Source organism: Scyliorhinus torazame, chromosome 2 (assembly GCF_047496885.1).
Source record: "Scyliorhinus torazame isolate Kashiwa2021f chromosome 2, sScyTor2.1, whole genome shotgun sequence".
Lineage (NCBI taxonomy): Eukaryota > Metazoa > Chordata > Chondrichthyes > Carcharhiniformes > Scyliorhinidae > Scyliorhinus > Scyliorhinus torazame.
The window spans coordinates 149,508,540-149,528,524 of record NC_092708.1 but is presented as its reverse complement, the minus strand read 5'-3'; the positions used below and the strand labels follow the sequence as shown (position 1 = coordinate 149,528,524).

Sequence of the window (19,985 nt, the reverse complement as noted above, 5' to 3'; positions counted from 1 at the left end):
TGGAACAGGTGTCGGCGCCGCGCTTCAAAACAAGCTAGCCAAGCTGAAAGTCCTTTTTGGCATCACTTGCGTGTGGATCCAGCTGCAGTCGATCTGGTTTAATACGGAGGTCCATCTTCTGAATCAGAGACTAATAAATTGAGGCACGATCAATTTGGCTGGAGACGAAGTTCAATTCAAACTGAGGCTTTATTAGTCTCTGAAGTGTGGCCTCCTACAGCAGCTGACGAAATGGCTGCGAGCTGAAGGCCACGCATATTTATAACCCGGCTCCTGGGCGGAGCTAGCATGCAGGGGCCCGGTGAACCTGTAGTGCAGGTTTTACCGTACAACCCTTAATATAGGAACACAGTGGTTTACCACAGGAATGAAGGCCTTTATATGTTCTATGTAATTCTATGTAATTCTATGTAATATCTACAGAAACACAATAAAAGGGTCTAGAAGTCATACAAAGCCTTGGTGGAATACAGCTGGAGTACTGCAAGCAGTTCAGGGCACAGTTCTTCAGAAGGATACATTGGCCTTAGAGAGAGTGCAGAGTAGATTTCCTAGAATTATATGTGGGCTGGGATTCTCCGAGCCTTCACGTCAAAATCGCGCTTGGCGAGGGGGCGGAGAATGGGGGTCTCAGACGTGCGGCGCTGGGACGCAATTCTCTTTTTGTTGGTTGGGGAATCTAGGACTAAGGGGCATGGTCAATTAGAACCAGACCTTTCAGGAAGGAATTTAGGAAACACTTCTTCGCGCAACATGTCAAGCTTTGGAACTGTCTTTCACAAATAGTAACTGATGCCAGGTCAATTTTAAATTTTAAACCTGAGATTAATAGATTTTTGTTAACCAAATGTATAAAGTGATTTGGGGCGGGCTGAGAGCTTAAGAACACAGATAAGCCAAGATTTAATTGAAGGGTGGAGTTGGCTTGTGGACTAAAAAGCCTGTTCCTGATCCTGGAGGTTCTGTCATTTATCAAACATTCCAAAAATCAGACATTCATTGGTACCGCCACCCCCCCTTCAAATCTAACGCTGGAGAGTCAGGAATTTACAGGTCAATAGATCTGATGTATACATTGAATAATGCATGAATGAATTGTTTCTGTATTTGTTTTTGCTGTATTGTAATCATTGATGAATGAATATAAGCTATGTCTGAATGGTTTGGATATAATACTGGATGGAATAAGAGAACCGTAAACAGAATTATCCATTTAAGCAAATTATCCATTTGTGAATGAAATGTTATTTTCCGTTCATAAAAGTTGGCAATTTCATGAACCGGGCAAGTTTTCAAATGTATATTTCATGAAATGGTTGGTCAAAATGCCTGTTTCATGAACTGTACAGGTAGGCTTCCAGGTCCAAGAAATGGACAATTTCACAAATTGGCGAAATCAAATCGGAATGAACTAGTTTTTAGTTGGGTATTTTGACATCTATGTGCCGTGTACAGTCTCTGTTCTGCAAAGGAAACTCCCAGGGCTCTCAGCCCTAGAGATAAGGAGAAAGGTGCCCACTGGGAAAACAGTCAACATAAGGGACAATCCCTTAAAAAGCAGAACATTTGGTCACCCAACTGATTTCCTCTCCACAGATGCTGCCAGAGCCCGTTGTGTATATCCAGCTTTTTCTGTTTTGATTAAAGATTTTGAGCGCAAGTATTCTATTCTTCGATTGACTATTGACATCCTATTTGATGCAGCATAATGATTAAGTTCTATTTTAGAACATCCGCTACTTGCGAGGCGGAACGTTTCAAAGGCCGGAATTGTTGTTGCGCTCTTCGTGGAACGGGGGAAAGAATTATTTGTGACCACAGAGTCGGACGATTGTCCCCGGGGCTCGGACCTCGGGTCAAAAGAACGCAGCGGCGGCCTGCGTTACCATGGCGACGCATCGTCTCGGTTCGCGCGCCCTGAGCCGTGTCCCAGGTGCCCGGTTCCTGAGTCAGGCTCAGTGCAAAGCCAGACTGGTACTGGGCATAGAGACCAGCTGCGATGACACTGGAGCAGCTGTGGTGGACGAAACAGGAAAAATCTTAGGGGAAGCCCTACATTCTCAGAAAGGCATCCACCTCGAGTAGGTATTCCTAATGAAAATTACCCTCGCCAGATGTGCTTGGGAAAAAATGCACTGCTTTAAGTGAACTTTAATACATTAACCCCTTCTATTTTTCACACCTAAATAGTTGATACCATATTTACCCCAAGTGTGGTCGCTGACAAAATCTCACAATGCCATGTTTTTGGGCACGTTAATAAAGGCGAGGGGAATTCGACGAGTAAACCAAAAGAAGACAGATTTATGAGAACATCTATTTACATGGGGCCCGGTTATACCTCATCGGATCCTCTCAGTGTCCTTTTATCAGGCCTGTCCTTAGCGGGGGAGCTCATAGTCCTCGGGCCACACGGGGAAAACAATCGACCTTGCCCCATGTGTCCTGTGCAGGTTGTTACAGGCATTATTATCTTCCATTTGACACACAAGCAAACTGATTTTAAATTGTTTAAAAACAAGAGGAAACTGTATAAATAATATTCGATTTTAAAATGTGGGGCAGCAGGATAGCACAGTTGTTAGCACAGTTGCTTCACAGCTCAAGCATCCCAGGTTCGATTCCCGGCTTGGGTCAATGTCTGTGCGGAGTCTGCAGGTTCTCCTAGCATGTGCGTGGGTTTCCTCCGGGTGTTGCGGTTTCCTCCCACAGTCCAAAGATGTGCAGGTTGGGTGGATTGGCCATAATAAATTGCCCTTAGGGGCAGCACGGTGGCACAGTGGTTAGCATTGCTACCTCTGGCGCTGAGGACCTGGGTCCGAATCCCGGCCCTGGGTCACTGTCCGTGTGGAGTTTGCATGTTCTCCCCGTGTCTGCATGGGTTTCACCCCCGCAACCCAAAGATGTGCAGGATAGGCGGATTGGCCACGCTAAATTGCCCCTTAATTGGAAAAAATAATTGGGTACTCTAAATTTGTAAAAAAAAAAAATGTTTAATTGCCCTTAGTGTCCAAAAAGGTTGGGTGGGGCTACTGGGTTACAGGGATAGGGTGGAGGTGTGGGCTTAATTAGGGTGCTCTTTCCAAGGGCCGGTGCAGACCCGATGGGCCTCCTTCTGCACTGTAAATTCTATGATTTTACAAAACAAATAACAGGAATTATAACCATTCCTACTCCTGTGAATTGCCACCTCATAGTTGGTCAAAACATTTATCCGAAGGATAAAGGAAAGGAATAATTTTCTGATTGTTTTAAGGATAACTTTGATAATATACACAAATAAATGTTCCTTAAAATAAGTCTTTGTGGGTAAAGTTTAAAAAATGTGATGTGGAGATGCCGGTGTCGGACTGGGGTGGGCACAGTAAGAAGTCTTACAACAGTTTTGAACCTGTGCAGAAAAGATGACAATGATAACTTGTGATAATCAAAAGGCAATGATTGCATTTACTTTAGCTGGGAGAGTCTGAGTCACAGATTCCCTTCTAATTGTTCCATGCCATGCACTGAGGAATTCTAAATATAGAGCAGATTTTTCATTGCTGTGATGTAGATTGTTCATCCTTTTTTGAAACTACTAAAACTGCAGCAGATGTCTCAAACTTACAACATATTTGAAGTAACGTGCTTAACCACTGTACTTAACATTATAAATGTTAATTAAATAAGTTATTTAAATTTGAATGTCCTAGATACTTTGTTGTGGAAGGTGAATATTGTTTTAGAATAGTTTATTAATTCATAATTCAGAAATAATTTACAGGATCTATTAGCTGTACTTTGTTTTGCTTCAGGACAGGTGGGATAATTCCAACAGTGGCTCAAAGGCTACACAAAGAACACATTGAAAAAGTGGTGCAAGAAGCTGTGGATAACAGTGGAATCCCTCCTTGTGAACTAACAGCAATAGCAACTACCATAAAACCAGGACTTGCATTAAGCTTACAAGTGGGTCTAGAGTACAGTTTAAAACTAATAGAGCAATATAAGAAACCCTTTATTCCTATTCATCACATGGAAGCTCATGCACTGACTGTTAGAATGCTGGACATGGTGGAATTTCCCTTTCTAGTCCTCTTGATTTCTGGTGGCCACAGTTTACTGGCTATTGCCCGTGGCGTCTCTGACTTCCTTCTTCTTGGACAGACGTTGGACGAAGCCCCTGGAGACACATTAGACAAGGTATGTACAGAGAGGAATTTTTAAATCAGCAGTGGACAACATCAAGATTCTGCTGCAGTAACTCCAGTGACATTTAAACTTTCATTTATCCCTGACCAATTGCACAAACTGCCTGAGGAGCTAAGTATCAGGAACAAAACATTATAGTGTTACATTTTAAACTTCAGCTTAAAGCAAATAATCGATTAATGTGCTTTTTGTTGTCGATTCAGAGTCATTTTTGTACTAAAATAATGTAAATTATTCATTCATTTGAATTTCATAAAGAAAATAACAGTGAAATAGGAATGTTTTGCCAAAACTTAAGTTATCAGATAATTTGAATTAAGCAATTTAAAAAGCCATATTTACAGTGTTTTACTACATTAAGTAAAACCTGGCTAAGTAGAACTGTTCAATTCTTGGGTAATGTTATGTCATTTTTGGTGTATTCTACAATCTAGATGGAAATGTAGATAATTCTTTTTTTAAAAAATAAAACATTTTATTGAGGTATTTGTGATTTTGTAACAATAACAGAAGAAACAGTGTACATACAAATATAAACATTGTGCAAAGGCCATCTTCCTCCCGTACAGGTCCCACCTTTCTTACACGCTAATCTAAGCTAAACCCCCCCCCTCTCTCTGCTGACGGTTAATTTTCTCTAAAGAAGTCGACAAACGGCTGCCACCTCCGGACGAACCCTGACATTGACCCTCTCAAGGCGAACTGATTTTCTCCAGAAGAGAAAGCTAGCCATGTCAGTGAGCCAGGTCTCTGACTTCAGGGGCTCTGAGTCCCCCAAGCTAATAATATCCGTCTCCGGGCTCCAGGGAGGCAAAGGCCAGAACGTCTGCCTCTTTCTCCTCCTGGACTCCCGGATCCTCTGACATTCTGAAAATCGCCACCTCTTGACTCGGTGCAACCCTTGTTTTTAACACCTTGGACATGACATCCGCAAATCCCTGCCAAAATCCCCTAAGCTTTGGGCATGCCCAGAACATAAATGTAGATAATTCTATGAACATGTAGATATGTAAAACAGAATTTTATGCTCCTCCCAATGTGGATTCTGAGGAGGGGGGAGCATAAAATAGAATGGGCAGGATTTCCCCTAAAACCGGCCCGCCTAAACCCAGACACAAGTTTGCGCTTGGGCAGGCAGGGCCTTGGACAGGAACCCACCCAGTCACCTATTAAGGCCCTTTGGGCCACTTAAGGGTCTCATCCTGCCAAGCCTAAATTTTTAGGCAGGCGGGTGCGGGAAGGGTAAAGTGACATTTGCAATTTCCCCCATCTTGTGTGAGAAGCAGTTGGGGCAGGTGGCACCTAACTCTGAAGACCCCCTCCAAGTTGAGCAACCACTTTCCCCAGGACGTTCGGCTCTGGGACCCCCGTCTCCCCTGGCCTAACTCCTGATGCCACATTGGCCCCTGTCCTCATGCCACCAAAACTTACCTTTTCGAAGGTCCTGAAACTTGCTCCCAGACAGAGCACTGCAATACCACTTCTGGCAACTGCAGCACTGTGCCTGGCCAAGTTGGGACTTCCTTCCAAAGGCGGATGGAAGTCCTGCCCACTACCAATTAACACTCAAGTGAACACTAAATGGCAGTGGGACTTGAGAGTTTGTGGCTGTACATTAGGCGCTGACTCTCGGGATGGTGAGCGCTGATCACTTGCCATCCGTAGCATTCTACCCATAGTTATTGCAGAATCATCTGTTCAACCATTATATGTATTAACACTATGACCAGGCTCTGGGTGTCTCCAATGATGTTGCTGACAAATGATTATTTATTTACTATTTACAGAGATAGACTTTAGCAGAATTCCATTCAAACCTTTGTCCTTCAGGCTCCAGTTATATGTGATTGGACATTATTAATGATGCACACTAGCTATTAATGTTAAGTATTTCTACTTTATGTATAATATCTGAGTGTCATGGGTGTAATCAGGAAGCTGCACCTGAACTTCCAATTCACTGAAGCCTATTCACTTCCAAATTTGTTGTAAATTAGTAAGTGCTGAAACATAAAAATAAGCATAACAAGGAAGAAATGAACGTAAACAATTGGGGGCCTTAGGAAAGCTTCAAACTCACAAAACATATTTAAGTATGAAAATTAAAGTCTCAAGCCTTCTAATCATCCCACATGCGCATTAGGTTTATCCTGTTTAAGCGCATGTGTTTATGAAAGGTTTTCAGTTATACTAATGCCATAAAAATACATTAATTGAAAGAGAAAATACAGGTTTCAGCAAAGATTTTTAAAAATTGCTCCAAAGTGGTAATAAAACACCAGAGAAGTTAAGTTCAGGTGCAACTTCCTCCCGCAGCTAAAATCTGAGTTGTTTTACATCTGCTTTGAAGCAGCATGTTAGCTGGACGTTTGGGTGTTTGGCTTCTGAGCCCGGGAGCAGATCTGTTAATGAGCTGATACATGTTCGGTAACAGGGATTGCTAGGTGGATGTGAAAGAGTGAGACGGTGTGGATGTAGTGTAATTAGGTGCTCAGCATATTTGCATCTGAGTTTCCTCAACCTTTAACTATGGGCATTTTACACACTGATTTGCAACCCGATTGGATGCAAATATACAGAAAACTTCCCCCCTTGATGATTTAGTGTACCTACCTTTTCTTTTGATGAGTGTTGAATTAAAAGGTACTTGAATCTTGTCAGATACTTCAGGAATTTTTCCAGCCACATATATAGTTTCTTCCGATAAATAGGTATCCTTTAAACAACACAAACCCAAACCCAAAACTGAGCAGTGTTAAAATGATTTTAAATGTGAGAAATGGTGATATAATGTTGTACCTTACTGTAATAATAGCTTGGCGGGCTACATTAAGTGAATGTATGAACAGCTGAGACAGTTTTTAGGACTCCCAAGCTTATGGTCATTTATGACTGCATGATGAATCATGTGCATGAGGCTCTTCTGGTTTAGAAAATAGTTTAAGATTTATTTTTGATGTTAGACATTTCTTCACAGGTTGCCAGAAGATTGTCACTCAAAAATCACCCAGCATGCTGTACAATGAGTGGAGGTGAAGCCATTGAATGTTTGGCTAAAATGGGAAATCGATTACACGTCAGCTTAACGCAGCCCATAAGCCGGCACCTGGATTGTGATTTTTCCTTTTCAGGTCTCCGCAATCAGGTCAATCAAATAATTATCAAAAAGGAAAGGGAAGAAGGTTTGCCAGTCTTATATATTTATACTTAATGTGACAGATGGTACTGACTCACTCATTATCCTGTTGTACACTCTGTAAAGTGAGATATTTTTCTGAACCAGGTATCCAAGAGGGACAGATATTGTCCTGTGTATGTGACATTGCTGCTGCTGTACAGCATACAGTAGCTGCTCACCTAGCAAAGCGAACACATCGAGCCATTCTCTTTTGTAAGAAGGAAGGTTTGTTGCCTCATCCAAATCCAGCCCTGGTCAGTATTTCACAATGTACCTGTATCTTACTTGGTAATAATATGTCTTGGGTATGGTGCCAAGGAGTGGTAATATGTGAACTGGTGCTCTCCATTGCTGAGTTGTCAGTCTTAGCTGTGGCACCATTAAGAACTGCTTGGTGAACTCCAAGCATTTCTGTACAGGGAGGGGTATTCAGAAGTGAGAGAGAGAGAGTCACCTGGCTTGCTCTTGTGCAGTTAGTAATCAGTTTCACTCTGACATTAACAAGGCCTGAGTTCACCCCATCTGCTCTTTCAGATGGTGATTAGAGCATTTGTAAACCTTATGAGAGGGAAAAATAACTTGGAGAGTAAGAGAGAATCTCGTTTTCACTAAAACAATGCTGGTATAATAGGTATTTTAGTGAGACCGACAGTTAAAAAACTTAGAGCTATTCTGTACGGAGAGCCAAAATAGTTTCAAATGGTGTCGGGACAGATTTAAAAGTGGTTTGACTTGTGCTGATTTTGAACACTTTGTATTCATCAATTTGAGATTAGCATTTTGAAGAGGCGCGGAGGCAGACTACTTGTAAACATGCTTGGCTGGAGAATTAAAGGGATATTTTAAAAACAGCATTGTTTGTATTTGTTTTCAAGTGGGATTTTACTGCTTGGACCAGGAGTGATGGCCGATAGTTGATTGCCTTCTTGCATAGGCACTTGCTCCACAAGTGGAACACAAATTTGGGCAGCAGGATAGCATAGTGGTTAGCACAATTGCTTCACAGCTCCCGGGTCGCAGGTTCGATTCCTAGCTTGGGTCACTGTCTGTGCGGAGTCTGCACGTTCTCCCCGTGTGTGTGTGGGTTTCCTCTGGGTGCTCCGGTTTCCTCCCACAGTCCAAAGATGTGCAGGTTAGGTGGATTGGCCATGCTAAATTGCCCTTAGTGTCCAAAATTGCCCTTAGTGTTTGGTGGGGTTACTGGGTTATGGGGTTATGGGGATAGGGTGGAGGTGTGGGCTTCGGTAGGGTGCTCTTTCCAAGAGCCGGTGTAGACTCGATGGGCCGAATGGCCTCCTTCTGCACTGTAACTTCTATGAAAATTGTGACAGTGGCCATCCAAGTGAAACCATCACCCATATATTGAACTCCTGCTCTGAGAGATCCATTCCTGGTGGCATCACAATCATTCACATTGCATTAGCTAACTTCAACATTAATCTAAATGTGCTTTCCTGGTCATATGAATATATTAAGTTGTATTCTTTACATAGAACCATAGTTAGCACCACATGAAATCAACTTATTGTACTGTCCATGAGAATTCAATTTTTGAAAGGTATAGATTTTCATTTGTGGAACATTTATCATTGTATATTCCTTACTTTCATTTCAGGTGGTTTCAGGGGGTGTGGCCAGTAATGAATACATCAGAAAAGCTCTCCAGATAGTTACTGAAGCAAATGGATTCTCGCTGCATTACCCTCCTCCGAAACTTTGCACAGACAATGGAATCATGATTGCATGGTGAGAACAATAACTAATCTTACTTTGAGATATTGGATACGATAAAAAATTATTTTAACCATCTTAAAACGTAGCTGTTTTGGGGAAAATGTGAATCAAAAAGTACGAACTTTGAAGTTCCCAAGTTTCCTTCTTGGACATAAATGTTTGACGTTTGTCTTAACTGTATTGGAGTCCAGGAAGTGATAATCTTCACCTAAATTGGACAATTCTTTTCAGTTGCATCAGCATTCAGTGCATCTGATCCAAAATAATCATCGTGTTTTTCTCCTTTTTTGCATTCCTCTATTGCGTTTCCTCCACACTCTCCAATTTGCTTTTATATGTTTATAAAATTCGTTGCATTCTTAACGTACAGGAAGATGCCACAAATTTCTTTCAAAGGGGAAACCATGCACTGGCAGGAAGGAAAAGGAGGAATGGAGGCATTTAGTCTGAGGAGACTTCTGAACAAAGGGAAAGCATTCCAGAGGACAGGAGCATTGCAGCTAAATAAGCAGCTACTAATAAAAGAGTAGAGGGAGTGGGAGATTAGGAGTCACCCAATGTGTAAAGAGTGAAAGCTGTAGATATGATAGATAAGTCTAGAAAAACATCATTACAGAAATGTGGAGTGAGACCATAGAGGAATTGAAGAACAAAGATCGGGGGCGGGATTCTCCCCTACCTTACGGGACGGGGGCCCCCGGCGGGATGGAGTGGCGTGAACCACTCCGGTGTCGGGCCGCCCCAAAGATGCGGATTTCTCCGCACCTTTAGGGGCCAAGCCCTCACCTCGAGGGGCTAGTCCCGCGCCGGAGTGGTTGGCGCGCCGCCAGCCGGTGGGAAAGGCCTTTGGCACCACGCCAGCCGGGGCCGAAAGGACTTCGCCGGGCGGCGGAAGTCCGCGCATGTGTGGGACCATCAGCGGCTGCTGACGTCATCCCCGCGCATGCGCAGGGGGGGTGTCTCTTCCGCGTCGGCCATGGTGAAGACTGTGGCCGAGGCGGAGGGAAAAGAGTGCTCCCACGGCACAGGCCCGCCCACGGATCGGTGGGCCCCGATCGCGGGCCAGGCCACCGTGGGGGCATCCGGGCCAGATCGCCCCACACACCCCTCAGGACCCTGGAGCCCGCCCGCGCCGCCTAGTCCCGCCGGGAAGAGAGGTGGTTTGATCCTCGCCGGCGAGACAGGCATTCCAGCAGCGGGACTTCGGCCCATCGCGGGCCGGAGAATTGTCGGTGGGGGGGGGGGGAGGGGGGGTGGCATGCCGACAGGCGCGGCGCGATTCCCGCCCCCGCCAAATATCCGGTGCCAGAGAATTCGGCAACCGGCAGGGGCGGGATTCACGCCAGCCTCCGCCGATTCTCTGACCCGGCGGGGGGTCGGAGAATCCCGCCCCAGAACTTGAGGTAACTGGTAGTTTTGGGATGAGGTAAAGGTGTAGGGCAGGGTGAGGTGGCCCACAGAATATGATGTTTATAAACCTGTGAAGAGTTGGTGCAACAGCCCAACTGGGAGATCATTAAAGAAGTTGGGGATTTTGAGGTGTTGATGAGGGACGAGGTCAGGACGAGAGTTTTGTCAGTTTTGGGGAAAGAGAAGCGAGGGTGGGCAGTGCTGTGGGAGTGGAAGAACATGTCTTGCAGATTTAGGAAATAAGCTGAGCAGTACAAAAGGAACCCACACTGTCTGACTCATCCTGAGATGACTGAGTTCAATTTGATGGCGTCAAGGACAGAGGTGCAGAAATAGCTTCCACTTTCCTTGCTGTTCTTTGACTTGTGATACTGTAGCAGTTTACAAGCTTAGATAATATTTGTGATTACAATTAAATATAATAATCAATATTTGGATACCCCTGAATAGGACAGCTATTTACAGTTTTCACAGACTTTATATATTGGACAGTTTTCTGCACTGAAGGTGTTCTATAAATGTGAGTTTTTATCTTCTTCCGGCCCTTCAATCTTATGTTGAATATTTAGAGCTTTTATCTGCTTGTTTCTGTCCTCTTTGCCCAGATGAATCTCAAGGTCCAAGATCATTATTTCAGCCCTTAAACATGTATTGTACTCAACATATGTGTAGCCAGAAAAACCTAATGTATCAATGTATCTAATGCCCTTTAGGGAAGGAAATCTGTCTTCCTTACCTGGTCTGGCCTGCATGTAACTCCAGACCCACAGCAATGTGGTTAACTCTTAAATGCCTCCTCAAGGGCAATTATGGATGGGCAATAAATGCTGGCCCAGCCAGCGACTCCAATGTTCCATAAACAAATACAAAAAAAGCAGCTGCATTCAATTGAAAAGATATTGACTATCTACCTTATCTATGCCCATCATTATTTTATAGACCTCTATAAGATCACTCCTAAGCCACCTACGCTGCAGGGGAAAAAGTTTCAGTCTACCCAACATCTCTTTATAACTCAAACCGTCAAGTCCCGGTTGCATCCTAGTCAATCTTTTAGAGTCATAGAGGTTTACAGCATGAAAACAGGACCTTCGGCCCAACTTGTCCATGCTGCCCAGCTTTTACCACGAAGCTAGTCCCAATTTCCTGCATTTGGCCCATAATCCTCTATATCCAGCTTTCCCATATAACTGTCTCAATGCTTTTTAAAAGACAAATTTGTACCCTCCTCTACTCCTGCCTCTGGCAGCTTGTTCCACACACTCACCACCCTCTTTGTGAAAATAATTGCCCCTCTGGGCTCTTTTGTATCTCTCCCCTCTTACCTTAAATATATGCCCTCTAGTTTTAGACTCCGCTTCCTTTGGGAAAAAATGTCAACTACCTTCATCATTTTATAGACCTCTATAAGATCACCCCTAAGCCTCCTACGCTCCAGGAAAAAAAGTTCCAGTCTATCCAGCCTCTCCTTATAACTCAAACCATCAAGTCCCATTGGGATCCCAGTAAATCTTTTCTGCACTCTTTCTAGTTTAATAATATCCTTTCTATAATAGGGTGACCAGAACTGAACACAGTATTCCAAATGTGGCCGTACTAATGTCTTGTACAACTTCAGCAAGACGTCCCAACTCCTGTATTCAATGTTCTGACCAATGAAACCAAGCATCCAAATGCCTCCTTCACCACCCTGTCCACCTGCGACTCCACTTTCAAGGAGCTATGAATCTAAACTCCTAGATCTCTTTGTTCTCTCACCCTCCCCAACTCCTTAACATTTACTGAGTAGGTCCTACCCGATTCCAATCACAGTCACAAACATCCCCACCTTTACTCAAACCTCTCTGCAGAGCTCCACAACTCACATTTTATCTTTTCCAACTGCAGGAAATTGTACAGGGCACCCAACCAGGCCGTTACCCCCCCCATGGCGATGCCGACCACCACTCCAGTAATATACGCTGCCGTGCAATCAGAGAGGCAAAGGCCACCACATTAGTCTTCCTCCTCTCCATGAGCTCCAGCTTCTCTGAAACACCAAATATCGCCACCAAATGGTTCGGGACCACCTCCTCCTCCACTATCCTGGCTAAGACCGCGAACACTCCTGCCAAGAATCTTCCCAATTTTTCGCAGCCCCAAAGTATGTGCGTGTGATTCACTGTCCACCGCTCACACCTCTCACACTCAGCTGTTACCCCCTGAAAGAACCCACTTTTTCTCGCCCGAGCCATGTGTACCCTGTGCACCACCTTAAACTGTATCAGGCTCATCTTTGCACAAGAGGAGGTCCCGTTTACCCCTACACAGTGCCTCACTCCAACTCCCCAATTGATTTTCCCTCCCAGCTCCCCTTCCCACTTCTCTGTGATCTTCACCACCCGCTCGCCTCCCTACCCCACCAGTTACTTGTATATATTCCCAATTCTTCCCTCCCCTTCCACATTCGGAAGCAGCAGTCGCTCCAGCAGGGTGTATCCCGGTAACCTGGGAAACCCCCTCTCCAGACCTTTCGCTCAAAAGTCCCTAACCTGCAGATACCTGAACTCACTATCCCTCGGCAGCTCTACCCTCTCCGTTAGCTCCTCCAGACTGGCGAATCCTTCCTCCAAATACAGATCCCTCACCTTGGCCAGCCCCTCTTCCCCCCCCACCTCCTATATACACTATCCACCACCCCGGCTCAAACCCATGTTTCTCGTACAGCGGCGTTAACACCGACATCTCTTCCACCCTAAAATGTCTCCTCAACTGATTCTATTTCTTCACTGTAAACTGCACCACTGGGCTCCCTGAATACCTACTCTGAGCCATTGGCAACGCTACCATCACCATAACCCTCAAACTAGATCCCTTACAAAATTCTTCCTCGATCCTAACCCACTCTACCCCTTCTCCTTCCCACCATCGCCGCACCATATCCACATTTGCCAATAATAATGAAGCAGGTCCGGCAATGCCAACCCCCGCCTCTGCCTCTGTAACAGGGTCCTCCCCACCCTCGGCACCTTCCCCGCCCATTCAAAGTCCAAAATGATCGTGTCCAATTTCTGAAAAAAGGCCTTTGGTATAAAGTTCGGGTGGGCCTGAAAGATTAGCAATAACTCAGCAGAATATTCATTTTCACCACTTGTACGCTCCCTGCCAATGGCAACTGCAGTGTATCCCACCTCTTAAGATCCTCCCTGGCTTCCTCCACCAACTTCGTTAAGTTCCACTTATGGAGCCCCGTCCATTCCCTCGCTACCTGAAACCCCAAATACCTAAACCTACCATAAATGGTATCCCTCCTAAATTTGCCCGCCGTCCTAGCTCATTCACTGGGAAAACCTTGCTTTTCCCTACATTCAGTTTATACCCCAAGAACCCTCCAAACCTCCCCAGCAGGCCCATAATCCTTCCCATACTCTCCAACGGATTCGAAACATACAGCAACAGGTCATCGGCATGTAGCTCCCTCTGTCCCCTCTCAATCCCCTGCCACTCCGATGACCCCCTGAGAGCCACCGCCAACGGCTCTATGGACAGAGCAAACAGCAACAGTGACACCGGGCACCCTGCCTCGTACCCCTGTATAAGTCAAAGCTCATATCATTCGTCCTCACACTCGCCTTTGGTGTCACATACAGCAACCGTCCCATGGCACAAATTTCAGCCCAAACCCAAACCTTCCCAAAACCTTGAAATAGTACTGCCACTCCACCCGATCAAATACTTTCTCCGCGTCCATGGATACTACCATCTCCGGTACCAGAGCCCCCGACGGATTCATCATTACATTCAAGAGCCGTCTTGTATTACTCGCGAGCTGCCTACCCTTCATGAAGCCTGTTTTATCTTCTGCATCCAACCCTGGGACACAATCCTCCACCGTCCCCGCCAACAACTTAGCCAATAATTTCACATCTGTGTTCAAGAGTGAATTTTTTTTATAGAACATAGAACATACGGTGCAGAAGGAGGCCATTCGGCCCATTGAGTCGTCACCAACCCACTTTAAGCTCTCACTTCCACCCTATCCCCATAACCCAATAATCCCTCCTAACCCTTTTAGACACTAAGGGCAATTTAGCATGTCCAGTCCACCTAACCTGCACGTCTTTGGACTGTGGGAGGAAACTGGAGCACCCGGAGGAAACCCACGCCGACACGGGGAGAACGTGCAGATTCCGCACAGACAGTGACCCAGCGGGGGATCGAGCCTGGGACACTGGCGCTGTGAAGCCACAGTGCTAACCACTGTGCTGATATGGGTATACTTGACCCACATTCCACCGGATCATTCCCCTTTTTCACGATTAGCGTGATTACTGCCTGCGTCATCGTCTCTGGCAGCTCTCCCTTCTCCAGCGCTTCATTAAACGCCCCCAACAGATGTGGTGCCAGGTCCGTAACAATTCCTTATAAAATTCCGCCGGGTACCCATCCGTCCCTGGGGCCTTCCCCGACTTCATACCCCTGATACTATCCAGCACCTCCCTCAGACCCAGGGGCTCCTTCAAGGTCTGCCTCTTTGCTTCCTCCACCTGGGGAAATTCCAGCTCATCCAGAAACCGTCCATGCCCCCTCCTCTCCCCCGGGTCCGCCTCGTACAGTCTCTGGTAGTGCTCCTTAAACGCCTCGTTTATCTTCCCGGCTCTGACACCACATCCCTAGTCAGTATCTGCAATATTTCCCTGACATGGCCTGCCTCTGCAGCTGGTGCGCCAGCATGCGTCTCGTCTTCTCCCTATACTCATATTGCACTCCTCTTGCCCTATGCAGTTTCCCTACTGCCCTCCCCGTTGTCAGCCTGTCAAACTGCCCCTGCAACTTTTCCTCCTCACCAATCCCTCCACAGTGGACAGCCTTGAATACTCCCTGTCCACCTCAACTATCTTGCTCACGAGACGATCATGTTCCTCCCTCCTTTCCCTATCCGCACGAGCCTTAAACAAAATAATTTCCCTCCGGACCACCGCCTTCAGTGCTTCCCAAAAAATGGCCGCCAACACCTCCCCATTCTGATTCAACTCCACATACTCCTTAATTGCCAGCCGCACCTTATCACAAAAACCTCCATCTGCCAACAACCCCGAATCAAACCTCCACCCCGGCCTTTGCTCACGTACCGATCTGAACTGAATTTCCAGCCAGTGGGACACATGGTCCGAGATAACTATCCCTGCATACTCTGCCCCCTCCACCCCAGCCAAAATCTCCCAACTCACTACAAAGCAATCAATCCTTGAATACACCTTATGGACGTGTGAAAAGAAGGAATACTCCCTTCTCACTCCACCATACCCTTCCTCTCCATAACCCCCCCCCCCGCCCCGGCCACCTTTCTCGGCCTACTCCCTCATCACCTCACTTCCATTCACCCGCGTCACCTGCTAGCATGACAGCCCCTGCCCAAAGTGGGCAAACCCTCGGATATATCCGCTCTCAGTACTGCCGTGATATTCTCACCAGACAAAAATGCAACTCCCCCTCCTCTCTTACCTCCTGTTCTATCTTTCCTACAGCATCTGTACCCTGGAACATTAAGCTGCCAGTCTTGCCCCTTCCTTAGCCATGTTTCAGTAATAGCTATAATATCCCAGTCCCATGTACCCATCCATGCCCTGAGTTCATCTGCCTTGTCCACCAGGCGTCTTGCATTGAAATAAATGCAGTTTAATCAAGATTCCCTTGCTCTCTGCTCTGCTTTCTCTGACCATCTGTCCGGTCATGTTTTATACACTCTCCCTGTGTTATATTTCTCTTAGCCTTAGTGGACCCATTCACTGAGTTATCCATAGTCTCTGTACTCTGGTTCTTTTTGATTTTTGACTTTGGTTTCTCTGCCTTTCACTTTTCCCCTTACTGCCTTTTGTTTCTGTCCCCACTTTACTTCCCTCCGATTTCCTGCATCGGTTCCCATCCCGCTGCCACATAAGTTAAAACCCTCCCCAATAGCACTAGCAAACACTCCCACTAGGAAATTGGTTCCTGTCCTGCCCAGGGGCAGACCATCCGGTTTGTACTGGTCCACCTCCCTCAGAACCGGTTCCAATGTGCCAGGAATTTGAATCCCTCCCTTTTGCACCATCTCTCAATCCACAGATTCATCTTATCTATCCTGACATTCCTACTCTGACAAGCACTCTTTCTAGTTTAATAATATCCTTTCTATAATAAGATGACCAGAACTGTACACAGTATTCCAAGTGTGGCCTTACTAATGCCTTGTACAACTTCAACAAGACGTCCCAACTCCTGTATTCAATGTTCTGACCAATGAAACTAAGCACCACCCTGACCACTGTGATTCGACTTTCAAGGAGCTATGAACCTGTACTCCTAGATCTCTTTGTTCGATAACTCTCCCCAACACCCTACCATTAACTGAGTAGGTCCTGCCCCGATTCGATCTACCAAAATGCATCACCTCACATCTGTCTAAATTAAACTCCCATCTGCCATTCATCGGCCCACTGGCCCAATTGATCAAGATTCTATTGCAATCTTAGATAACCTTCTTCACTGTCCACTATGCCACCAATCTTGGTGTCACCTGCAAACTTACTAACAATGCCTCCTAAACTCTCTTCCAAATCATTAATATAAATAACAAATAACAGTGAACCCAGCACTGATCCCTGAGGCACACTGCTGGTCACACTACAGCCCAACACCACAAAATTTAACTGCATTTTAAATGAATGAAGGTATAAACCCTGGAATCATGTCCTCTAGAGTACATTCTCAAACTTGATCGACCTCTGTGAAGAATAGCTTCCTGACATCAGTATTAAATCTGATGCTAATTTGTGAATTAGTGCCCCAGATTTACATTTTCAGTGCCTCTTACTATCTTGTGCACCTCTCCAAATGTCACCTATTAGTCAACTCCTATCATGATTAGAAAAATCAAAGTGTCTCCAATCTATTCTCACAACTGAGCCACTTGGGGCGTCATTCTCCGCCGGCGGGCGTCTCCGTTTTGCCGGCGCCCGGGGGGTTCCCGACGGCGCGGGGCTGCCCCACAATGGGAAACCCCATTGACCGGCCGGTGTTACGGAGACTCCCGCCGGCCGGTCGGGGCAGAAATGTGGCGGGGCGGGTAGGAGAATTTCGCCCCTGAATCCAGACGCTCGCCTCACGGTTCTTCCCAGCAATGTCTGTCTTCCTTATATCTTGGAGCCCAAAGCCGAATACAATTTAAGATGTGATTTGACCTGATTGCGCGAGTTCCTCTGACTTGTACTCTACTTCTTTGGCTATGTAGATAAGTATTCTCATCACCCTTTTTACTGATTCTATTCAACTTAATTCATTTTATCTAATGGGAGACCGAAAACAACAAAAGTAATCAATAAAAGTATTTTAAACTTTCTATTACATATATTTAATTGCATTTTAAAAATGTAATCAGCGCTTTTACTTTACAATTAATTTCACTTTAATATCGGGCAAATTCTGAAAACAGATTCTTTGTCTTATATCAGGTTATATAAAATAGTTAATATGGTGCACACACACAGTGAGACCATTTTTCTGTGTTTTAGGAATGGTATTGAGAAACTTCGAGCAGGAATCGATGTTGTGCATAAACCAGAAGGAATTCGCTATGAGCCAAAGTAGGTAACAGGTTTTTCGTTTGTTTAAAATAAATCGTAAAATACTGAGTTTTAAATATGCATAGATTTTTCACTTGAAGCTGACACTTTTTAAGAATTGGGTTCAATGTTCGTGCAAATATGTGGCTGCTTAATGTGACCATGATAAAACAAACAAAATGGAGAAGTAAATGCAATAACTTGTTCTGGTTAGCTTAATTTTCTGTCACTTGTTTTGTTTTGCAGAGCCCCTCTGGGAATTAATTTTTCGGAACAAGTCAAGAAAGCAGCCCTCAAAGTTCCTTATCTTAAACTAAATATATGATTAATAGGGCTTCTCTGGGATGTCATTTTAAGAAACAAAGCATTGATCAGAATATATGAGTATTGCAAATCGCTAAATTAACAAAATGTGCATATTTGATATATCAAAAATTACAAGTGGATCTTCAAAAAGGCGTGAAAACACTGATATACAAAAAGTAATGAACAGATAAGCAGTACTTAATCTATCCGATCAAAATTCCTATGGCATTGCTCATTGTAATTTTAACATTTTGCTGAAAATTAAACTTGTACATCAACATTTTTACAAAGAAGGAAGTCTAACTTTTTAAGTGAGATATTCAAAGGTTGCACTTAAATGGATAAAGGAAATACAGGCAACAGATTCTGTACAAAAAATTTATAGAACTGTGTAGGGTATAGAATGTTGACAATGGAGGAAATGGAGAACTCAAAAGGAGATTAAAAAGGACTGGCTGCAAAACTTGTTGAGCAGGTTCAATGAGCCAAATGGCTTACTCTTGCTCATATATGCTATACTTTTTCACAGAGAAGGAAGTGGGGGAGCTCATTACTGAATTGTTTTTGTACAACCTCAGCAGCCAACTACGGAGCATAATTTTTTTGTTATTTGTTCATGGAATGTGGGTGTCGTTGGGTGGGCCAGCATTCATTGCCTATCCCTGAGGGCATTTAAGAGTCAACCACATTGCTGTGGATCTGGAGTCACATGTCGGCCAGACCAGGTAAGGACGACAGATCTCCTTCCCTAAAGGACATTAGTGAACCAGATGGGTTTTTATGACAATTGACAATGGTTTCATGGTCATCTTTAGACTTTTAATTCCAGATTTTTATTGAATTCAAATTTCACCATCTGTCATGGTGGGATTCGAACCCAGGTCCCCCAGAGCATGACTCTGGGTCTCTGGATTACTAGTCCAGTGAAAGTATCAGTGCCTCCCCTAAAGGTGAAGGCCTGGCAGTTGGCCTCCAAGTCTAGCCTGCTTGCTGACAAGTGGTGGAAAAAAACCACGGAAAACAAGAAACAAATTCTACCACACCACCACCTTGTGAAGCTCCGCATAATCATCCCCAAATAGCAGATCAACTAAATTTAGTATATCCTTATTTCATTTATCTGCTATTTTGGAATTTCTTCCATTACCCTGCCGAAAATGAGGACCAGCAACAAACAATCTCTGTGATTCCTACGAAGCAAGCTAGCTCTGCTCAAAGAAAGCTATGCTGAATAATTCTAGAGCCTAATGTAGTTCTAATTCCTAGAGACCAGAAAATGATAAACTTGATTCTCAAGCTGTGCCGAGTTATTGGATTTTAGCCAGCACAGCCTTGTACCACCCAATCTGCTGGCCTGGCTGAGAGCAAAGGGGACACATTGTCAGTCATGATTACCGTTCAGTGCTGGAATAAGGGCACGTTGCTTGAGAACATGTTTGACCTTCACTGTGATTGGCGACTTGGGTGAGACATTCAGTACTGTGCCCAGCAAGGGTTAGTGCTCCACGAAGAAAGTTGGAAAAAAGTCAAAGAAAGTAAGGAGCTAACAATTATTTGTATTGTTTCAAATGTAATGCGTGTTA

General features: G+C 44.8%; 1 protein-coding gene across 2 annotated transcripts; it reads left to right on the top strand.

Annotated features, from left to right (window-relative positions):
• The first annotated feature begins 1,817 nt into the window (after positions 1–1,817).
• Positions 1,818–18,680, top strand: osgepl1 (O-sialoglycoprotein endopeptidase-like 1). 2 transcript variants are annotated; one of them, XM_072478103.1, is made up of 7 exons: positions 1,818–2,081; positions 3,795–4,182; positions 7,169–7,373; positions 7,475–7,623; positions 8,985–9,115; positions 18,046–18,117; positions 18,343–18,680. In XM_072478103.1, the coding sequence occupies exons 1-7, from the start codon at positions 1,888–1,890 to the stop codon at positions 18,419–18,421; spliced, it is 1,218 nt and encodes a 405-aa protein (XP_072334204.1). In that variant the 5' UTR covers positions 1,818–1,887; the 3' UTR covers positions 18,422–18,680. The 2 variants fall into 2 exon arrangements, with proteins under 2 accessions (XP_072334204.1, XP_072334214.1); XM_072478113.1 differs by having other exon boundaries at positions 1,931–2,081; positions 3,800–4,182.
• Positions 18,681–19,985: the final 1,305 nt, after the last annotated feature.